This window comes from Poecilia formosa, unplaced genomic scaffold (genome assembly GCF_000485575.1).
Source record: "Poecilia formosa unplaced genomic scaffold, Poecilia_formosa-5.1.2 Scaffold95, whole genome shotgun sequence".
NCBI classification, from domain to species: domain Eukaryota; kingdom Metazoa; phylum Chordata; class Actinopteri; order Cyprinodontiformes; family Poeciliidae; genus Poecilia; species Poecilia formosa.
Window position 1 is genome coordinate 308,122 of NW_006800034.1, and position 20,478 is coordinate 328,599.

The following is a 20,478-nucleotide window of genomic DNA, read 5'->3' on the forward strand; positions in this document are numbered from 1 at the left end:
CAAGTTGCATTCCAGATGTACAGTGCTATCTTTGTGTTTGGCTCTATAGAAATTCACCGAAGAGGCAAAGGAGAAAGCAGAAGAGGAAGAGGGGTATGCTCACTCTTACCAGGGGGGAGAGAGGGAGAGAGAGGAGGTGGGGGTGAATCGGAGAGCGGGAGCCGCTTCCGCCATACTTTGTAAACAAAAGTGATTTGCAAGACAAAAGGAGCGCAACCTTCCGAGTAAATTCTGCAGCTCGGAGGGGAGGGAGAAAAAAAAAAACCCAGCAGCAACGTTGTGCCATAAAAAAAAAAAAAAAAAAAAAAAAAAAAAACAGCCCCGCGGACACCAATTAGGCCCGATTAACATGTAAAGCCAATTTGATAAGGTGTGGGCCCTATCCTCTCAAATCCGCATTAAAACCCATCTTTTCCTCCTCGTCGCAGCCAAAAATTCCATTCACACCAGCCAAACACACATAATCCATATGATATGCCATTGTTATGCTTATGTTGCTCACGTGTTGTTGGAAAGATACGGTCTGCTGTCACTTTATTACAGATAAGGCCACACCAATACGGTCTGGCACAAAAAGGAGGTGTTGCATTCACTTAGAATTATGTTATTTCCTACTGGATGAAAATTAGTGAGGGTGAGTTGGAGTCTAGTTAGTGAAAAAAAAAAAGAAAGGAAAAAAGAAACAAAGCAAAGGAAGCCTTTTTACCACCTTCAGCAAGAGTCTTTTTTTTTTCATTTCAGGTAGCGTTTTCATCCCCCCTCTCCCACAAGTCTGCCCAACCTCCTACTTGTTCTTTTATAAACTAATCGTAATTACATGTCGAAACTCAAAACCCCCGCCAAATGTCTCAGCGGGCACGGAGAAATACGGAGGGCCAGGAGTGGCGGTAAATATCTTAACATTCACAAGTCCAAGAGGCACTTAAAAGAAAAAAAAATGCGGGGCGGATTTAAGGCTCGAAGCAGGAGAGCTGGCCGCCCAGATCCCCCCCAATTCTTCCCTCCCTCGGCCTCGGCGTCTCCAGACCTGTTGAGGTGTGATGTTAGCCCACAGCACCGGAGTTAACCCGCCAGCTTCTTCTTCTTCTTCTTTTTTTTTATGTTCTCCCCTACAAGCCCTTGCGTTAGCAACGGCAGGAAACAAAAGGTGAACGCAAAAGGAGATGGAAAACCGGGGGTTGAACTTGGCAGGCCACTTCCCCAATTCAACCTGCACCCAGTGATTCAGCAGGCCTTTGTGTGGGGGGTTTTAGGGAGGAGGGGGCAGACCGCTGGGAGGAGGAGACGAGAGGAGGAGAGCTTTTAAAGCCCGGGCACAGCTTCATGTCAAATTGCTTAAATGATACTAAATTGTGAGCCTCCTCGGATTTAGGTGGTAGGAAAAACAAATTCTCGCCGGTTATGGCTCCCAGAGGTCAGGCGGCCTCATGCAGGAATCGTTTTTTTTCCCCCACCTCTTGGGTCACGCAAACACAGAAATAACACAAACAATTTGAGATGTCCGAACAGATTAGGAGAAATGCAATTTGATGGACGTGGAGGAGGAAATAGTTTCAATTTCCAATTTAAACATCTGTTTAAATCATTTCAATTATATTCAGCAGACACACATCGCCGAGGAAACCGAAAGGGAACAGATGTGGAGGAAAAATCCGAGAATCAAAGGCTTCGTATGACAAGACAGTCTCATTCTAATAACACCGGCAGCAGTCATATTCGGAGCCTAACGTGACATGTTAGGGAGGAAGACAGCTAATCAATGTCCAGGTGAATTATTTATCCCGGCTTTAAATTTAATAGATTTATATTACAGCCACCGCCGACTTCAAAAGCTCCAGCAGCTCGGACACACAGGGCGCCGCAGACGGAGGGGGGGGCCGAGGCGAGGTGGTACAGTAGGAGCCCGAAAAAAAAAAATATTCAGGTGCGTTCGTTGTGATTATCGGTTTTAATGTCGTGTCACTGCGTGCAAATAAGCACTTCCTCGTCTTAGTTTTGCTATGATGACACGGGTAATAAATCACAGCGCACCATTTTAAACCAAACACAAAAACAAACACACCCTTCCTTTTGTCAGATCGGTGTGAAAATGGGAGATTCATGGGCTGGATGAGCAGAGCAAAGGTGGATCGCGTCTCAGAGGAGCATCTCTTTAGACGCATTGCAAAATGTGCTCTTTTATCTAACTGTTGCATGATGGCAGCAAGCGCTCGCCAGGCTGCAGGACACATTGCTGTAATATTCATAAAGACAAAAAAAAAAAAAAAAAAAGCTGCTCTATTGAAACAAGGAAGTCCTTCACTTTAAAATCAGCCTCGACGCTGTGAATGCGAGTTTGTGTCAGAGCCTGATGATGAGAGTAACGAGTGACTAATTCCACATACCAGCCAGCAGCATTATCGAGGCTGACAAAATGTGCTCTCCTGTGCGGAAGACACTCACACTCACACACACACGCACATGCACACACACCATCACATAAAGAGATATGAAGACATAGTGGGCAGCCTCACGTGAGACCACGGGCAGAAATTGTGTCAAGCACAAAAGAAAGCATGATGTGCCAAGGTGCGAGTTCATTTTTCAAGGCGTGCACAACAAAAACCAAAAACATGGAGGTAACGAATATCAGTTGAGTAGTTGTGGGTCAAATTTCCTAGAGCCTGGTCTTTGCCTTAACCTTGTAGAAAGAGATGACAGGTTCCTAAAGCACAGCCACGCTTCAAAAAAAAATAAAAATAAATAAAAAAATGTAAAAAAATAAGAGAAGAAGAAATTATGCTGCTCATGGCTTGTCTTTGGCCTCATGGGACCAGCTGAGCTAAATGAGTGAGGGTGCATAATTACAACAGGGCTGATTGTGTCAAAATAAATAACATGAATTTGTTTGGTAACAGAGCTTTAAATGATTCTGGGTTTAAAAAAAAATGGAAAGGAAAAAAGGCGGCAGATTCCTTTCGGGAAGCAAAAGCGGTAGCATGCAAAACGGAGCAATCACTCGTGTTAAATAAATCACAACCTAAACAGTAAGTTTGCATTTAATACCAATACATTACACGTTGATTGTTTTTTTTTTTTTTTTGCAAAAAGCAAGCATGCAACTTAAAAAAAAAATTATCCATGCAAATCCCTTTCAAATGCTTATTTGCATATTTGTTGCTTTTAAAAAAAAAACACTGTTCAGTGTGTTAGAGAGCCGTTGTAAAAGTGCAGCTCCCTGTAGTGTTAGTGGGGAAATAAAAAAAGGGCATTTTTGATGAGGCCATGCAAACACAAATCAGTTGCATTATTTAGGAGGAAGGGGGTGGGGGGATCACGCACTTTTAACCTAATTTTAATACAACACGGCCAAATATTGTTATTAAAAATAAATAGAAAATTACAATATATTTAATTGAACAAAAATTTTCACTCAATTTCCCCTACCATTTATGATTTCAATTTATTTTTTGAATTCATTAGCATAGTTAGCATGTTAGCTTCCATGTTCAAGAGCGCGGTGCTGTACACTTCAGGAGGAGTTGGAAAACTTGGCTTCCACAATTTTTGCCCCCCCTTTTTTTCAGCTTTTTCTGGGTGACAACACTGCTTTGGAGCCTCGGTGTGTGTGTGTGTGTGTGTGTGAAAGAGAGAGAGAGTGTGAGGAAGAGTGTGTGAGGAGTGTGTGTGCAGATATCCAGCTGGTAAAATAAGTGAACTTACTGTGCGTGCTGTTGGAGAAAGTGATCCGTTGGGGAGGTAGGGGCTGGTGAGATCGGGGATCATTATAAACGGATAGCCCGGGTACGGTGGGCTCTTGAACAGCCCTCCATCTTGCCTTTTCGCAGCTAACATGGCGGGGGGTGGAGGGGAGAAGAGGAAAACTTTTAATAAACTGGCCTTGGAATGTGTTTTTTTTTTAATCGTTGGAAATTGTATTTGAGGAAGAAGGCTGCAGGAGACTCCTTCCTCTGTTAAAAACACACAATGTCATGGTTGAGGAAAAAAAACAAAGATAGGAGATTAAAGGAAGAAACTCACCCTCTTCTAAACTTTCCCTTGTTTTGTCTCTGAAAGTTTCAGATCTAGGCGGAGGCCGTCTTTCCGCCTTGAAATGCAACGAAACACAAGGACTGCGTTAAAGTTATAGGGGGCTTTCATGGTGAACTCTATCAAAGTGTGCTAAGAAATGTAGGCCACCCCCTCAAACATGTAATGCGAACTTAACGGAGCCGATCGATCCGAACTTACCTCCGAGTCCGAAGAGCTGTTCTGATTCGTTTCCGACTCGTTTACGAGCGAAGATTTGACGTCTGCTAAATCCCTTTCTGCCGAGGAGTTCTCCGAGATTTTCTCCTCCTGCTCCCCTTCGTCTTTGAACGAAATCATCTCATCGTTTGCGCCCAGATCGTCCCCTCCACCGCCGTTGAGCTGCGGCATTTTTCCCCCGAGCAGAAGAATCGTTCTCGGGTCGAAAAAAACCACCAAAAAGTTTCAAACCCTTGATCTCTGCGAGCTCGAAAGTCCGAGAGTTTAAGTTTTTGGGGGGTTTTCTTTTTAAAAGAGAGGGTCTTCGTATTGGCGTTTTCCAAAAGCTCTGGTATATAAAACTCAAAAACACAAGGGGGGGAAAAAGAAGGGGGAAAAATGTTGGCAGAAAAATGGGGAAGCCGGAGAAGGAGCCGAGCCGCTCGGATTGAGTGAGTTGAAGTTGGTCGGAGTGGTTTTCAGTTCAAAGGCGGCGCTGATTGACAGATAGAGAGGGATGGAAATAGAGAGAGTCTGGATTCGGGATTATTGACAGGGAGAAACACACAAGAAACTAATGAGATTCAAACAGGGAGGGACTTGAAGTGACGTTTTCATAAATAGGAGGAAAAAAAAAGAGGGAGAGAGAGAGGGAGAGAGGAGAGGGAGTGCTGGTTGGAGGAAGCCGGCTGCAGCGAAAAAGCATGTGAGGAGTGAAAATGCCAGTTTGGGAGTAGGACAGTAATGGTAAAATAGCAGGAAGATATAGGAGTTGCTTGCAAATGTGGATTAAACGCACATATGGGCGGTCTCTCAGCGCGAAAAAAGGAAGCAATGAAAAGAAGTCACTTTTATGGAGCTCCAAAAGTGCCATAATTATATAAGGAGAAAGAATAAATAAAAGATTTATTCCTGAAATGTCAGTTTTTGAAATGGACAAGATGGTTCACCACGCAGGGTGGCATGCCATGAGGGGCGGCACAAGCCTGCCTTCCTTCCCCAAAACTTAAAGCAACAACAGTCAACCCCATTGACAAAAACTCTTTGAAGGAATGTTATGAAAGAAACATTTACTCAAGTCATCAAGATACACAGGAAGAGTTTGTTAAAATAAGCAAGACATTTTTTTATTTGTAGCTCTGATTAAAAAAAGAGGCTGACTTCCTGTTGGGTTTAGGATAAGAATTCAAGAGATTTTTTTTTTTTTTTTTAGTTTGACCTGCCAAGATTTACGTGTAAATTTTCATAGTTCTACATAAAACCGATATGAAGGAAATGCCCCAATTTCTTGATCACAAGAAAGTTGTGATTCCCCTTTGTTTACACTGTAAGAAAATATTTTCTACTTACGACACTATAATTGGTATGTGATTTAAATCCAGAAGAAACTGGACAATAACAATATAGATATCGAAAGGTACCACAAATTTAAAATAAATAAATCAATGACTACCTTAATATGCCATTAATCATTTAACAAAATAGATCATTTATTAAAAGTACATAATGCAGTACATATTTTGATTATAAAACATGTATTTTATTTTGAAAATAATGTGTGGTTATTGCATGTTTATTGATTTGATGGTTATCAAATGAAATATGGAGCTCCAAAAGTGGAACAGTGCAATCAAAATAAATAATTCACTGATTATTTACTTTGGAAAAAAAAAGGCAGATAACAAAGACATATATTTAACATGGTACATATATCCACTTTAATTACAGGTCATTATTCTTTTAAGTCATTTACAGTTGTGTGTAATAACGCTTACAGGGGCATTATGTTTTAGTTTTTTTGTTGTTGGGTTTTTTCTTAATAGATGTTCAATAAATGTTTAATTTATATATTAAAAACATAACTATATCCTCATACATATCATGAAAGTTGTTTTTGTTATTTTATCATCTTCTATTTGATGTTTTGTTATTTGTTATGTTAAGTGATAACCTCAGGTCCTTTTAATTTCCATGCCAGATATAAGATCAAGCTTAAAATATATTCTTCTAATTTTCTCTTAATTTCTATTGTATTTCAGTGACCATGTTACACCACAACAAACCGGTATGACATAGCTACTGCAGCATTTCGTAGTAATTTTTTAGGTGAAGTAATTTCTAGAAATGATGCCATGTTTGTAAGGAACTTGCTATAAAACAGAATTACAAAGATTATATCAGGGAATAAAAACGGTTTTCATGTAAACAATGGTTGTTGATGTGTATTTAACTATCAATATGTCTTTTCTTTTTTTTTTTTTTTTGCATGGGTGAGGCACCAAAACTGACTCTAGCCCCAACCCCCAAATTCTCCTCAATCCGACCCTGGTTGCGTCTAACCTATCAGATGTAGCAATTAGCTCCAAATATTACAACTGATCTTAAAATTAATTTAAATTATTGCTTAGTCCACTGCGTCAAGAACTGAAAAGGAAATAATTATATGTGGCTTTAATATACAACTCAAAATGTTTGATTAATAGCTTTTAGCTAGTAGTATTTTATTATTCATAATTTTATTTTAGTCATTACACATTTCATTTCATCTTAATAATCATTTGTTAATGCTTTTAGGGGTGATGGATGATATTGTGACACCTTTGGGACTCAATACCTTCATCAGGTCTTTTGCAGTTTATTCCCATCTAGTCTGTCATACACGCACCAAATCAACTAAATATTACATCTGAATTTTAATTATTTTTCTCCCCCAAATCCATCCTGTTTTCCCCCTCTTTCCTTTTTCTTACACCAACTAAATACTCAAGGCCTGTATCAGAAGCAGAATTACTCTGAGCTGTTTTTAGCATTATCATTTTATCTGCTTTGTCAGCTCTTTAGATCTATTTTTCATTATATTGGCTAATGTTTCCTTAGATCTATTTTTTGGGATGGAGGGTGTTATTGCATCCTACTTTCTTGACAGGTGTGATGTCCTCTGGGACGCACCTGAATTCCTCACTGGCAGCAGAAGACTGAGCTGTTTTTTTATTTATTTATTTATTTTATTTATTTATTTATTTTATTTTTCCTATTTTTTTCCTCTCTCAGCAGCAGCCAGACTGGACACAAATAACAGATTCTGAATTGGATGCTCCATTTCCACGTCTTATTTTATTCTAGCTGAACCTTTAAAAAGACACAAAAGAGGGATTTTTAACTGAATGTTTACAACTAATAGAATGATGTTTTCTATTAGTTAATAAAAAAAATGATCATCTCATTAATTGAAGCCAGAGCAATTAATATTTTATGTATCAAATAATAAACAGGTACGACACAATTATATAAAAAGCTGAAAAATGATTAAATAGACATTTTAAAAACACCTTATCGCCATCTGAAATATATGTTAAAATTAATAGCAGAGTCCATGCCTGCTAACCCTGTTAGCTGGAGGTACATATCAGTGATGAGCTCAGCAGCTGTGACTCAGTTACTTTATCAGATCAGTGGGGAAAATGCAGCTTCTGGTATCTGCCAGAAATTTGATGCTGCAATCACACACACACCAACAACAACACAAAAAAAACATCAATTAATTCAGCTCTACCTACAAGAAATTGAGCTAAAACATCCATGCAGGTGACACTTGCAGTCTTGCAAAATCAAGCAGAGCAAGATCAAAACAAGAACACAGAATTGTTGATGAAGAAATATTGTCTGATGCCTTCATGCTGTAAGACGTGGGGAAACTAAATATTATGACACTAATTCCTCTGTATCTGCTGTCAGCGGGGTTGTCAGGGAGCACCGATGGGGAATCATTGTGCACGCATGCAGCAGCAAAATGCTGGGAGTCTGCTCCCAGACGCGCCCAGGCCAGGCAGCTCCCAGAAAAGCAGACGACTGCGCTCAGTGATCGCTGATGTGCTTTATCTGGATGAGGTGAAAGCAGCGCTTGTGTTGGCTGGCTGCAGCCCAGACAGCGACGTATGGGGAGGGCGTGAGGGGAAAAGAGAGAGGGGTTGCAGGCACCGGTTCTCATCCAGTCTTGTCTGTGTTCAGGCAGCTGATAGAGGAAGAAGAGGCACCCTGCTGTTCAGGGGCCCTCGAAATCTGGACCCTGCGCATCCCAGACCAAAGCAGAGGGGGCTCCAAGCTGGCCTCCACCCGGATTGCCTCAGCAGGTACCGGAGAGTTTACTGGGGGGGCTGGCAGCATGTTATCACGCGTGCCGTGGAGACACCTGTCTCTGATGCCGCCCCAGTGATTCTAATCTACAGGACCCTTTAATAACAAGATGATAGGCTTTGCTGCTGCTGCTGCTGCTGCTGCCCCCACAGCTCGGGATGAGGGAGCAGACGCACGCTCTGCGTCCGTTGGTGTTATTTATGTTTGCTGTGGCTTTTGTGTGTTCACCTCTGCCCCTGGTGGCGGCTGCTTGGTAAAAAAATCCCCAAAGATCCGTCACTCTCATCTCAAGAGGCAATGATCCCATGACAGCCCTGATCATGAATTTACTGATTCCCAGTGAAGCCATCACTTCTTCTGTCAAAAGAAAAGAAAAGAAAAAAAATCTAATTTTTAGGTTATAAAATGTAAAACATATGGAACCTATCTAACTGTGTGACCTCGCTGGAAACTTTGAAGGGATTTTTGTTCTCTTTGTCCTTCTGAAGTGTCAAAGAGAATATATTTGAGCTGTAATTGGTTTTTTCCTCAATGCATGTGTATTTCTTTAGGTAAATAACTTTTCAACAATGTTGAGAGAAATAAAAACATTACAAAATGCTCCGTGACCTGCATGTCAAATTTCAATCATTATGTAGATATAACTTTGTTCTTCCTGTTTTATGTATTGTTTTGTACATTATAAAAGTTTTTTTTTTAGCATTTTGTTTTTTCCTCATTCCTAAAATTTGATGACTTTCATTCCATCAGCACTCTCCACATTTAATCAGCCCTGTTTTATTTAAATCAGCCTTGTTTTGCAGCTGTGACACAAATTTGTGTAACATTTTTGAAATAAATTCATCTTTTTTTCTTTTTTTTTGCAGTTATATAATCGCGCATTGAAAATCCAACCTCTAAGCGTTAAGTTAATCACATTTATTGGGCTGGGAAACAACCGCTAGTTTCCTGTTCTTAATTCTCAGCCAGTCATTGACAGATTTACTGACACGTTTTGAGCCATAGCCATGTTGCAGGGTCCGGTGCTTTAGCTGAGTCTTGTTTATTTATGTTTGCAGATGTTCTCATATTTTTCTCAGCAGCCCTCAGTCTGTGCAGTCTGGCCGGTCAGGTGTTGCTGCAGAAAAAGGGCCCAAAAGCATGATACTTAGGTCTCCAAGCTTCACAGTTGGAATGGGTTTCTTTTCTTGAATGCTGCATTTGGTTTATGTCAAACAAGTCCTCTGTTCTGATGCATAAGTAATTTAATTTTAGACTTGTTTGTCCTGGTCTTTGTCTATGTTCTTCCAGGCCAACTTCAGATTGGAATTATTTTTTTCTTACAGATCAAATGTTTTCTCCTTGCACATTTCAAGTCAAGTCAAGTAAACTTTTTTTTTTCTAAAGCAGACTGATCATTTAAAGCAGCAATAATCAACATAAAGTAGTCTAAACAGCTGAATGAAGAGTGGAATAAAACAATAAATCTCAACAAAGTAAAATAATAATAATTTCCAATGGAAGTTAAACTTCTGTTGACTGTTTCTAACTGCACAGACATTTAAAAATATAGGCTTAGTAAGTAGTGATCCTGGACTTCCTGTTTCTCTGCAGTATGACGTAAATCGCAATATTCTTTGTTTAACCATTTTTTAAAATTGAAAAGATAAGAGCACATGTTGTATAAGTAAAGCAGAGGTGTAATGATGCTCATTATTCCAAAAATGGCTACAAGAGAATAACTCCTTGCCTAAACTTGTCAGAGTATTAATTAAAACATTTTAAACAACCGCAAAGTTGACCTAAGTTTATCTCATCACATTGAGCAGCATGGCAAAAGAGGTAAAATAGAATATCCAAAGCTCACTATTAAAGGACTGTAGCATTCATTTCATCGTGAGATTAGGCTACTGCAACAAAACATGGATTCATTTCAAAGATTTTTATACAAGCTTACCAAAACTAGGTTGCAGTGAAATGCTGAATTCATAATTAAAGAACTTCTGAGGCAAATTCCTGATTTTTAGAGGATGGGTTTGCACCTCAATTCATTCTCTGATTATATTACAACTGCAGATTTTGAAGCCAGGCAGTTGTTTAAATCGACTGTATCCAAATAGTTCTCCAAGTATAAAATATAAGTTTTGCTTAAATAAGTATTTGCAAACATTTTCACTTTCCAACATCGCTAATTTGTTCACGACTACCACGCAGGCAACGGAAATTACGCTCTTTCAAATTTGCAGCACGAAACAAACAAACAAAATAAAAAAAAAACATTTGTGTCTAACTAACTTTTACCTCGAGCATCAGCAGCACATTTCTCTCCCAAACTGTTAATTATCCATCAAGCATCCATGGTGCCAGCCATGGCCAGTAAAAAGGTCCCTCATTAGTTGATTAACATTTTACTGCTGAACATTTTCTTCTTTTTTTTTTTTTCCACACAGACACACACACAAACTTAGCTTGTTTTATGTAACATGTTTATTATTGCAGGTTTTTTTCCCCCCTCCCTAAGTGGAACTCTGTTTAACCTCAGCTGCTTTTAGTCGAGTGTAAATGTTCCCCATTGTTGGGACTCATGCTGTATAACATATTTGCCATTTGCTGACAGAACAGCTAATGTAAATTTAACCAGTGGGATAATACAGCAGTTAGCTGCAATTACTGCAAAACTAATGGTGCTTGTCATTACTTTTAAAACAGGGATTGGAAAGCAGAATTATCTGATTATGGACAGCATGTTTCATGCTGTAGATAATTGGTAGAGTAAAAACAAATCAGAAGATGAATATATGTAAATGTCAATATTCCTCAAATTGACCACTTATCGTTGTTCCCGCTCGTTTTGCACGTTGACGCTAAGGCGCTGTATAATCATATATGTTTCTTCTCGTTACTATAATAGAAAATCAATTCCCACAACAGAATATAGTGCTTTAAAAATAAAAGGTTGCTTATAGATTCTTCTTTAAACTGCTTGGACAAACAAAAATAACGCACATAATGTTGCAGCCGGTGTTCTCCTGCTGGTGGTCAGTTATTGCTGACATATTGCACAGAAATAAACAGATTATCAATCAGGATGAAGCACAACGCCACAATAAAGAAGGCCGTGTGTCTGCACCTGTCATAAAATCACATGTTTTCTTTGGGTTAAAAGTTTATTAATCAATCAATATTTAAACCTTCTGATCAATGCAGGCCATAAATGCTTTTTCATGACCCAACATGGCGAAGCTGAGCGTCTCCAGATCCTCCCTCCCCGGCATCGTGGGAAACGCATCGGGTGGCTACGTGTGCTGTCTCCCGCCGCCTCCAAAACAAACAGGCAAGCGTTTTTCAGAAACGGACGCGATAGTCATTAATCAAGGTCACAGGCACGACCCCGGACTCTCTAAACGTGGAATCCACCTGAGAGACGAGGCGACTTATGTACACTCTGCTGCTGCAGATCTGCAGGCCAACACACACACACACACGCATGCACGCACACACACACACACACACACACANGCAAGCATGCAACTTAAAAAAAAAATTATCCATGCAAATCCCTTTCAAATGCTTATTTGCATATTTGTTGCTTTTAAAAAAAAAACACTGTTCAGTGTGTTAGAGAGCCGTTGTAAAAGTGCAGCTCCCTGTAGTGTTAGTGGGGAAATAAAAAAAGGGCATTTTTGATGAGGCCATGCAAACACAAATCAGTTGCATTATTTAGGAGGAAGGGGGTGGGGGGATCACGCACTTTTAACCTAATTTTAATAAAACACGGCCAAATATTGTTATTAAAAATAAATAGAAAATTACAATATATTTAATTGAACAAAAATTTTCACTCAATTTCCCCTACCATTTATGATTTCAATTTATTTTTTTAATTCATTAGCATAGTTAGCATGTTAGCTTCCATGTTCAAGAGCGCGGTGCTGTACACTTCAGGAGGAGTTGGAAAACTTGGCTTCCACAATTTTTGCCCCCCCTTTTTTTCAGCTTTTTCTGGGTGACAACACTGCTTTGGAGCCTCGGTGTGTGTGTGTGTGTGTGTGTGAAAGAGAGAGAGAGTGTGAGGAAGAGTGTGTGAGGAGTGTGTGTGCAGATATCCAGCTGGTAAAATAAGTGAACTTACTGTGCGTGCTGTTGGAGAAAGTGATCCGTTGGGGAGGTAGGGGCTGGTGAGATCGGGGATCATTATAAACGGATAGCCCGGGTACGGTGGGCTCTTGAACAGCCCTCCATCTTGCCTTTTCGCAGCTAACATGGCGGGGGGTGGAGGGGAGAAGAGGAAAACTTTTAATAAACTGGCCTTGGAATGTGTTTTTTTTTAATCGTTGGAAATTGTATTTGAGGAAGAAGGCTGCAGGAGACTCCTTCCTCTGTTAAAAATACACAATGTCATGGTTGAGGAAAAAAAACAAAGATAGGAGATTAAAGGAAGAAACTCACCCTCTTCTAAACTTTCCCTTGTTTTGTCTCTGAAAGTTTCAGATCTAGGCGGAGGCCGTCTTTCCGCCTTGAAATGCAACGAAACACAAGGACTGCGTTAAAGTTATAGGGGGCTTTCATGGTGAACTCTATCAAAGTGTGCTAAGAAATGTAGGCCACCCCCTCAAACATGTAATGCGAACTTAACGGAGCCGATCGATCCGAACTTACCTCCGAGTCCGAAGAGCTGTTCTGATTCGTTTCCGACTCGTTTACGAGCGAAGATTTGACGTCTGCTAAATCCCTTTCTGCCGAGGAGTTCTCCGAGATTTTCTCCTCCTGCTCCCCTTCGTCTTTGAACGAAATCATCTCATCGTTTGCGCCCAGATCGTCCCCTCCACCGCCGTTGAGCTGCGGCATTTTTCCCCCGAGCAGAAGAATCGTTCTCGGGTCGAAAAAAACCACCAAAAAGTTTCAAACCCTTGATCTCTGCGAGCTCGAAAGTCCGAGAGTTTAAGTTTTTGGGGGGTTTTCTTTTTAAAAGAGAGGGTCTTCGTATTGGCGTTTTCCAAAAGCTCTGGTATATAAAACTCAAAAACACAAGGGGGGGAAAAAGAAGGGGGAAAAATGTTGGCAGAAAAATGGGGAAGCCGGAGAAGGAGCCGAGCCGCTCGGATTGAGTGAGTTGAAGTTGGTCGGAGTGGTTTTCAGTTCAAAGGCGGCGCTGATTGACAGATAGAGAGGGATGGAAATAGAGAGAGTCTGGATTCGGGATTATTGACAGGGAGAAACACACAAGAAACTAATGAGATTCAAACAGGGAGGGACTTGAAGTGACGTTTTCATAAATAGGAGGAAAAAAAAAGAGGGAGAGAGAGAGGGAGAGAGGAGAGGGAGTGCTGGTTGGAGGAAGCCGGCTGCAGCGAAAAAGCATGTGAGGAGTGAAAATGCCAGTTTGGGAGTAGGACAGTAATGGTAAAATAGCAGGAAGATATAGGAGTTGCTTGCAAATGTGGATTAAACGCACATATGGGCGGTCTCTCAGCGCGAAAAAAGGAAGCAATGAAAAGAAGTCACTTTTATGGAGCTCCAAAAGTGCCATAATTATATAAGGAGAAAGAATAAATAAAAGATTTATTCCTGAAATGTCAGTTTTTGAAATGGACAAGATGGTTCACCACGCAGGGTGGCATGCCATGAGGGGCGGCACAAGCCTGCCTTCCTTCCCCAAAACTTAAAGCAACAACAGTCAACCCCATTGACAAAAACTCTTTGAAGGAATGTTATGAAAGAAACATTTACTCAAGTCATCAAGATACACAGGAAGAGTTTGTTAAAATAAGCAAGACATTTTTTTATTTGTAGCTCTGATTAAAAAAAGAGGCTGACTTCCTGTTGGGTTTAGGATAAGAATTCAAGAGATTTTTTTTTTTTTTTTTAGTTTGACCTGCCAAGATTTACGTGTAAATTTTCATAGTTCTACATAAAACCGATATGAAGGAAATGCCCCAATTTCTTGATCACAAGAAAGTTGTGATTCCCCTTTGTTTACACTGTAAGAAAATATTTTCTACTTACGACACTATAATTGGTATGTGATTTAAATCCAGAAGAAACTGGACAATAACAATATAGATATCGAAAGGTACCACAAATTTAAAATAAATAAATCAATGACTACCTTAATATGCCATTAATCATTTAACAAAATAGATCATTTATTAAAAGTACATAATGCAGTACATATTTTGATTATAAAACATGTATTTTATTTTGAAAATAATGTGTGGTTATTGCATGTTTATTGATTTGATGGTTATCAAATGAAATATGGAGCTCCAAAAGTGGAACAGTGCAATCAAAATAAATAATTCACTGATTATTTACTTTGGAAAAAAAAAGGCAGATAACAAAGACATATATTTAACATGGTACATATATCCACTTTAATTACAGGTCATTATTCTTTTAAGTCATTTACAGTTGTGTGTAATAACGCTTACAGGGGCATTATGTTTTAGTTTTTTTGTTGTTGGGTTTTTTCTTAATAGATGTTCAATAAATGTTTAATTTATATATTAAAAACATAACTATATCCTCATACATATCATGAAAGTTGTTTTTGTTATTTTATCATCTTCTATTTGATGTTTTGTTATTTGTTATGTTAAGTGATAACCTCAGGTCCTTTTAATTTCCATGCCAGATATAAGATCAAGCTTAAAATATATTCTTCTAATTTTCTCTTAATTTCTATTGTATTTCAGTGACCATGTTACACCACAACAAACCGGTATGACATAGCTACTGCAGCATTTCGTAGTAATTTTTTAGGTGAAGTAATTTCTAGAAATGATGCCATGTTTGTAAGGAACTTGCTATAAAACAGAATTACAAAGATTATATCAGGGAATAAAAACGGTTTTCATGTAAACAATGGTTGTTGATGTGTATTTAACTATCAATATGTCTTTTCTTTTTTTTTTTTTTTTGCATGGGTGAGGCACCAAAACTGACTCTAGCCCCAACCCCCAAATTCTCCTCAATCCGACCCTGGTTGCGTCTAACCTATCAGATGTAGCAATTAGCTCCAAATATTACAACTGATCTTAAAATTAATTTAAATTATTGCTTAGTCCACTGCGTCAAGAACTGAAAAGGAAATAATTATATGTGGCTTTAATATACAACTCAAAATGTTTGATTAATAGCTTTTAGCTAGTAGTATTTTATTATTCATAATTTTATTTTAGTCATTACACATTTCATTTCATCTTAATAATCATTTGTTAATGCTTTTAGGGGTGATGGATGATATTGTGACACCTTTGGGACTCAATACCTTCATCAGGTCTTTTGCAGTTTATTCCCATCTAGTCTGTCATACACGCACCAAATCAACTAAATATTACATCTGAATTTTAATTATTTTTCTCCCCCAAATCCATCCTGTTTTCCCCCTCTTTCCTTTTTCTTACACCAACTAAATACTCAAGGCCTGTATCAGAAGCAGAATTACTCTGAGCTGTTTTTAGCATTATCATTTTATCTGCTTTGTCAGCTCTTTAGATCTATTTTTCATTATATTGGCTAATGTTTCCTTAGATCTATTTTTTGGGATGGAGGGTGTTATTGCATCCTACTTTCTTGACAGGTGTGATGTCCTCTGGGACGCACCTGAATTCCTCACTGGCAGCAGAAGACTGAGCTGTTTTTTTATTTATTTATTTATTTTATTTATTTATTTATTTTATTTTTCCTATTTTTTTCCTCTCTCAGCAGCAGCCAGACTGGACACAAATAACAGATTCTGAATTGGATGCTCCATTTCCACGTCTTATTTTATTCTAGCTGAACCTTTAAAAAGACACAAAAGAGGGATTTTTAACTGAATGTTTACAACTAATAGAATGATGTTTTCTATTAGTTAATAAAAAAAATGATCATCTCATTAATTGAAGCCAGAGCAATTAATATTTTATGTATCAAATAATAAACAGGTACGACACAATTATATAAAAAGCTGAAAAATGATTAAATAGACATTTTAAAAACACCTTATCGCCATCTGAAATATATGTTAAAATTAATAGCAGAGTCCATGCCTGCTAACCCTGTTAGCTGGAGGTACATATCAGTGATGAGCTCAGCAGCTGTGACTCAGTTACTTTATCAGATCAGTGGGGAAAATGCAGCTTCTGGTATCTGCCAGAAATTTGATGCTGCAATCACACACACACCAACAACAACACAAAAAAAACATCAATTAATTCAGCTCTACCTACAAGAAATTGAGCTAAAACATCCATGCAGGTGACACTTGCAGTCTTGCAAAATCAAGCAGAGCAAGATCAAAACAAGAACACAGAATTGTTGATGAAGAAATATTGTCTGATGCCTTCATGCTGTAAGACGTGGGGAAACTAAATATTATGACACTAATTCCTCTGTATCTGCTGTCAGCGGGGTTGTCAGGGAGCACCGATGGGGAATCATTGTGCACGCATGCAGCAGCAAAATGCTGGGAGTCTGCTCCCAGACGCGCCCAGGCCAGGCAGCTCCCAGAAAAGCAGACGACTGCGCTCAGTGATCGCTGATGTGCTTTATCTGGATGAGGTGAAAGCAGCGCTTGTGTTGGCTGGCTGCAGCCCAGACAGCGACGTATGGGGAGGGCGTGAGGGGAAAAGAGAGAGGGGTTGCAGGCACCGGTTCTCATCCAGTCTTGTCTGTGTTCAGGCAGCTGATAGAGGAAGAAGAGGCACCCTGCTGTTCAGGGGCCCTCGAAATCTGGACCCTGCGCATCCCAGACCAAAGCAGAGGGGGCTCCAAGCTGGCCTCCACCCGGATTGCCTCAGCAGGTACCGGAGAGTTTACTGGGGGGGCTGGCAGCATGTTATCACGCGTGCCGTGGAGACACCTGTCTCTGATGCCGCCCCAGTGATTCTAATCTACAGGACCCTTTAATAACAAGATGATAGGCTTTGCTGCTGCTGCTGCTGCTGCTGCCCCCACAGCTCGGGATGAGGGAGCAGACGCACGCTCTGCGTCCGTTGGTGTTATTTATGTTTGCTGTGGCTTTTGTGTGTTCACCTCTGCCCCTGGTGGCGGCTGCTTGGTAAAAAAATCCCCAAAGATCCGTCACTCTCATCTCAAGAGGCAATGATCCCATGACAGCCCTGATCATGAATTTACTGATTCCCAGTGAAGCCATCACTTCTTCTGTCAAAAGAAAAGAAAAGAAAAAAAATCTAATTTTTAGGTTATAAAATGTAAAACATATGGAGCCTATCTAACTGTGTGACCTCGCTGGAAACTTTGAAGGGATTTTTGTTCTCTTTGTCCTTCTGAAGTGTCAAAGAGAATATATTTGAGCTGTTATTGGTTTTTTCCTCAATGCATGTGTATTTCTTTAGGTAAATAACTTTTCAACAATGTTGAGAGAAATAAAAACATTACAAAATGCTCCGTGACCTACATGTCAAATTTCAATCATTATGTAGATATAACTTTGTTCTTCCTGTTTTATGTATTGTTTTGTACATTATAAAAGTTTTTTTTTTAGCATTTTGTTTTTTCCTCATTCCTAAAATTTGATGACTTTCATTCCATCAGCACTCTCCACATTTAATCAGCCCTGTTTTATTTAAATCAGCCTTGTTTTGCAGCTGTGACACAAATTTGTGTAACATTTTTGAAATAAATTCATCTTTTTTTCTTTTTTTTTGCAGTTATATAATCGCGCATTGAAAATCCAACCTCTAAGCGTTAAGTTAATCACATTTATTGGGCTGGGAAACAACCGCTAGTTTCCTGTTCTTAATTCTCAGCCAGTCATTGACAGATTTACTGACACGTTTTGAGCCATAGCCATGTTGCAGGGTCCGGTGCTTTAGCTGAGTCTTGTTTATTTATGTTTGCAGATGTTCTCATATTTTTCTCAGCAGCCCTCAGTCTGTGCAGTCTGGCCGGTCAGGTGTTGCTGCAGAAAAAGGGCCCAAAAGCATGATACTTAGGTCTCCAAGCTTCACAGTTGGAATGGGTTTCTTTTCTTGAATGCTGCATTTGGTTTATGTCAAACAAGTCCTCTGTTCTGATGCATAAGTAATTTAATTTTAGACTTGTTTGTCCTGGTCTTTGTCTATGTTCTTCCAGGCCAACTTCAGATTGGAATTATTTTTTTCTTACAGATCAAATGTTTTCTCCTTGCACATTTCAAGTCAAGTCAAGTAAACTTTTTTTTTTCTAAAGCAGACTGATCATTTAAAGCAGCAATAATCAACATAAAGTAGTCTAAACAGCTGAATGAAGAGTGGAATAAAACAATAAATCTCAACAAAGTAAAATAATAATAATTTCCAATGGAAGTTAAACTTCTGTTGACTGTTTCTAACTGCACAGACATTTAAAAATATAGGCTTAGTAAGTAGTGATCCTGGACTTCCTGTTTCTCTGCAGTATGACGTAAATCGCGATATTCTTTGTTTAACCCATTTTTTAAAATTGAAAAGATAAGAGCACATGTTGTATAAGTAAAGCAGAGGTGTAATGATGCTCATTATTCCAAAAATGGCTACAAGAGAATAACTCCTTGCCTAAACTTGTCAGAGTATTAATTAAAACATTTTAAACAACCGCAAAGTTGACCTAAGTTTATCTCATCACATTGAGCAGCATGGCAAAAGAGGTAAAATAGAATATCCAAAGCTCACTATTAAAGAACTGTAGCATTCATTTCATTGTGAGATTAGGCTACTGCAACAAAACATGGATTCATTTCAAAGATTTTTATACAAGCTTACCAAAACTAGGTTGCAGTGAAATGCTGAATTCATAATTAAAGAACTTCTGAGGCAAATTCCTGATTTTTAGAGGATGGGTTTGCACCTCAATTCATTCTCTGATTATATTACAACTGCAGATTTTGAAGCCAGGCAGTTGTTTAAATCGACTGAATCCAAATAGTTCTCCAAGTATAAAATATAAGTTTTGCTTAAATAAGTATTTGCAAACATTTTCACTTTCCAACATCGCTAATTCGTTCACGACTACCACGCAGGCAACGGAAATTACGCTCTTTCAAATTTGCAGCACGAAACAAACAAACAAAATAAAAAAAAAACATTTGTGTCTAACTAACTTTTACCTCGAGCATCAGCAGCACATTTCTCTCCCAAACTGTTAATTATCCATCAAGCATCCATGGTGCCAGCCATGGCCAGTAAAAAGGTCCCTCATTAGTTGATTAACATTTTACTGCTGAACATTTTCTTCTTTTTTTTTTTTTCCACACAGACACACACACAAACTTAGCTTGTTTTATGTAACATGTTTATTATTGCAGGTTTTTTTCCCCCCTCCCTAAGTGGAACTCTGTTTAACCTCAGCTGCTTTTAGTCGAGTGTAAATGTTCCCCATTGTTGGGACTCATGCTGTATAACATATTTGCCATTTGCTGACAGAACAGCTAATGTAAATTTAACCAGTGGGATAATACAGCAGTTAGCTGCAATTACTGCAAAACTAATGGTGCTTGTCATTACTTTTAAAACAGGGATTGGAAAGCAGAATTATCTGATTATGGACAGCATGTTTCATGCTGTAGATAATTGGTAGAGTAAAAACAAATCAGAAGATGAATATATGTAAATGTCAATATTCCTCAAATTGACCACTTATCGTTGTTCCCGCTCGTTTTGCACGTTGACGCTAAGGCGCTGTATAATCATATATGTTTCTTCTCGTTGCTATAATAGAAAATCAATTCCCACAACAGAATATAGTGCTTTAAAAATAAAAGGTTGCTTATAGATTCTTCTTTAAACTGCTTGGACAAACAAAAATAACGCACATAATGTTGCAGCCGGTGTTCTCCTGCTGGTGGTCAGTTATTGCTGACATATTGCACAGAAATAAACAGATTATCAATCAGGATGAAGCACAACGCCACAATAAAGAAGGCCGTGTGTCTGCACCCGTCATAAAATCACATGTTTTCTTTGGGTTAAAAGTTTATTAATCAATCAATATTTAAACCTTCTGATCAATGCAGGCCATAAATGCTTTTTCATGACCCAACATGGCGAAGCTGAGCGTCTCCAGATCCTCCCTCCCCGGCATCGTGGGAAACGCATCGGGTGGCTACGTGTGCTGTCTCCCGCCGCCTCCAAAACAAACAGGCAAGCGTTTTTCAGAAACGGACGCGATAGTCAT

At 39.0% G+C, this 20,478-nt stretch overlaps 2 protein-coding genes across 21 annotated transcripts in view; both read right to left on the reverse strand.

Moving 5' to 3' along the window:
* tcf7l2 (transcription factor 7 like 2) overlaps positions 1-4,935 on the reverse strand; it is a 105,973-nt gene extending 101,038 nt beyond the window's left edge. For 5 of the 20 annotated variants that reach the window (XM_016674436.1, XM_007558237.2, XM_007558232.2 and 2 more), the window contains exons 1-3: positions 4,231-4,932; positions 4,021-4,087; positions 3,703-3,827 (exon numbers count right to left, since the gene is read on the reverse strand). In XM_016674436.1, coding sequence (XP_016529922.1) covers positions 3,703-3,827; positions 4,021-4,087; positions 4,231-4,419 — 381 coding nt within the window. In that variant the 5' untranslated portion in view covers positions 4,420-4,932. Of the gene's footprint in view, positions 1-3,702; positions 3,828-4,020; positions 4,088-4,230 lie in introns of all 20 variants that reach the window. The other 15 variants (XM_016674439.1, XM_007558244.2, XM_016674440.1 and 12 more) reach the window with 6 other exon arrangements.
* Positions 4,936-11,938: 7,003 nt separating this feature from the next.
* Positions 11,939-13,724, reverse strand: LOC103142271 (transcription factor 7-like 2). The gene is made up of 3 exons (XM_007558246.2): positions 13,000-13,724; positions 12,790-12,856; positions 11,939-12,597 (listed from the first exon to the last, which is right to left on the reverse strand). Exons 1-3 carry the CDS (start codon positions 13,186-13,188, stop codon positions 12,221-12,223), a joined length of 633 nt encoding a protein of 210 aa, XP_007558308.1. The 5' UTR covers positions 13,189-13,724; the 3' UTR covers positions 11,939-12,220.
* Between the last annotated feature and the right edge of the window lie 6,754 nt (positions 13,725-20,478).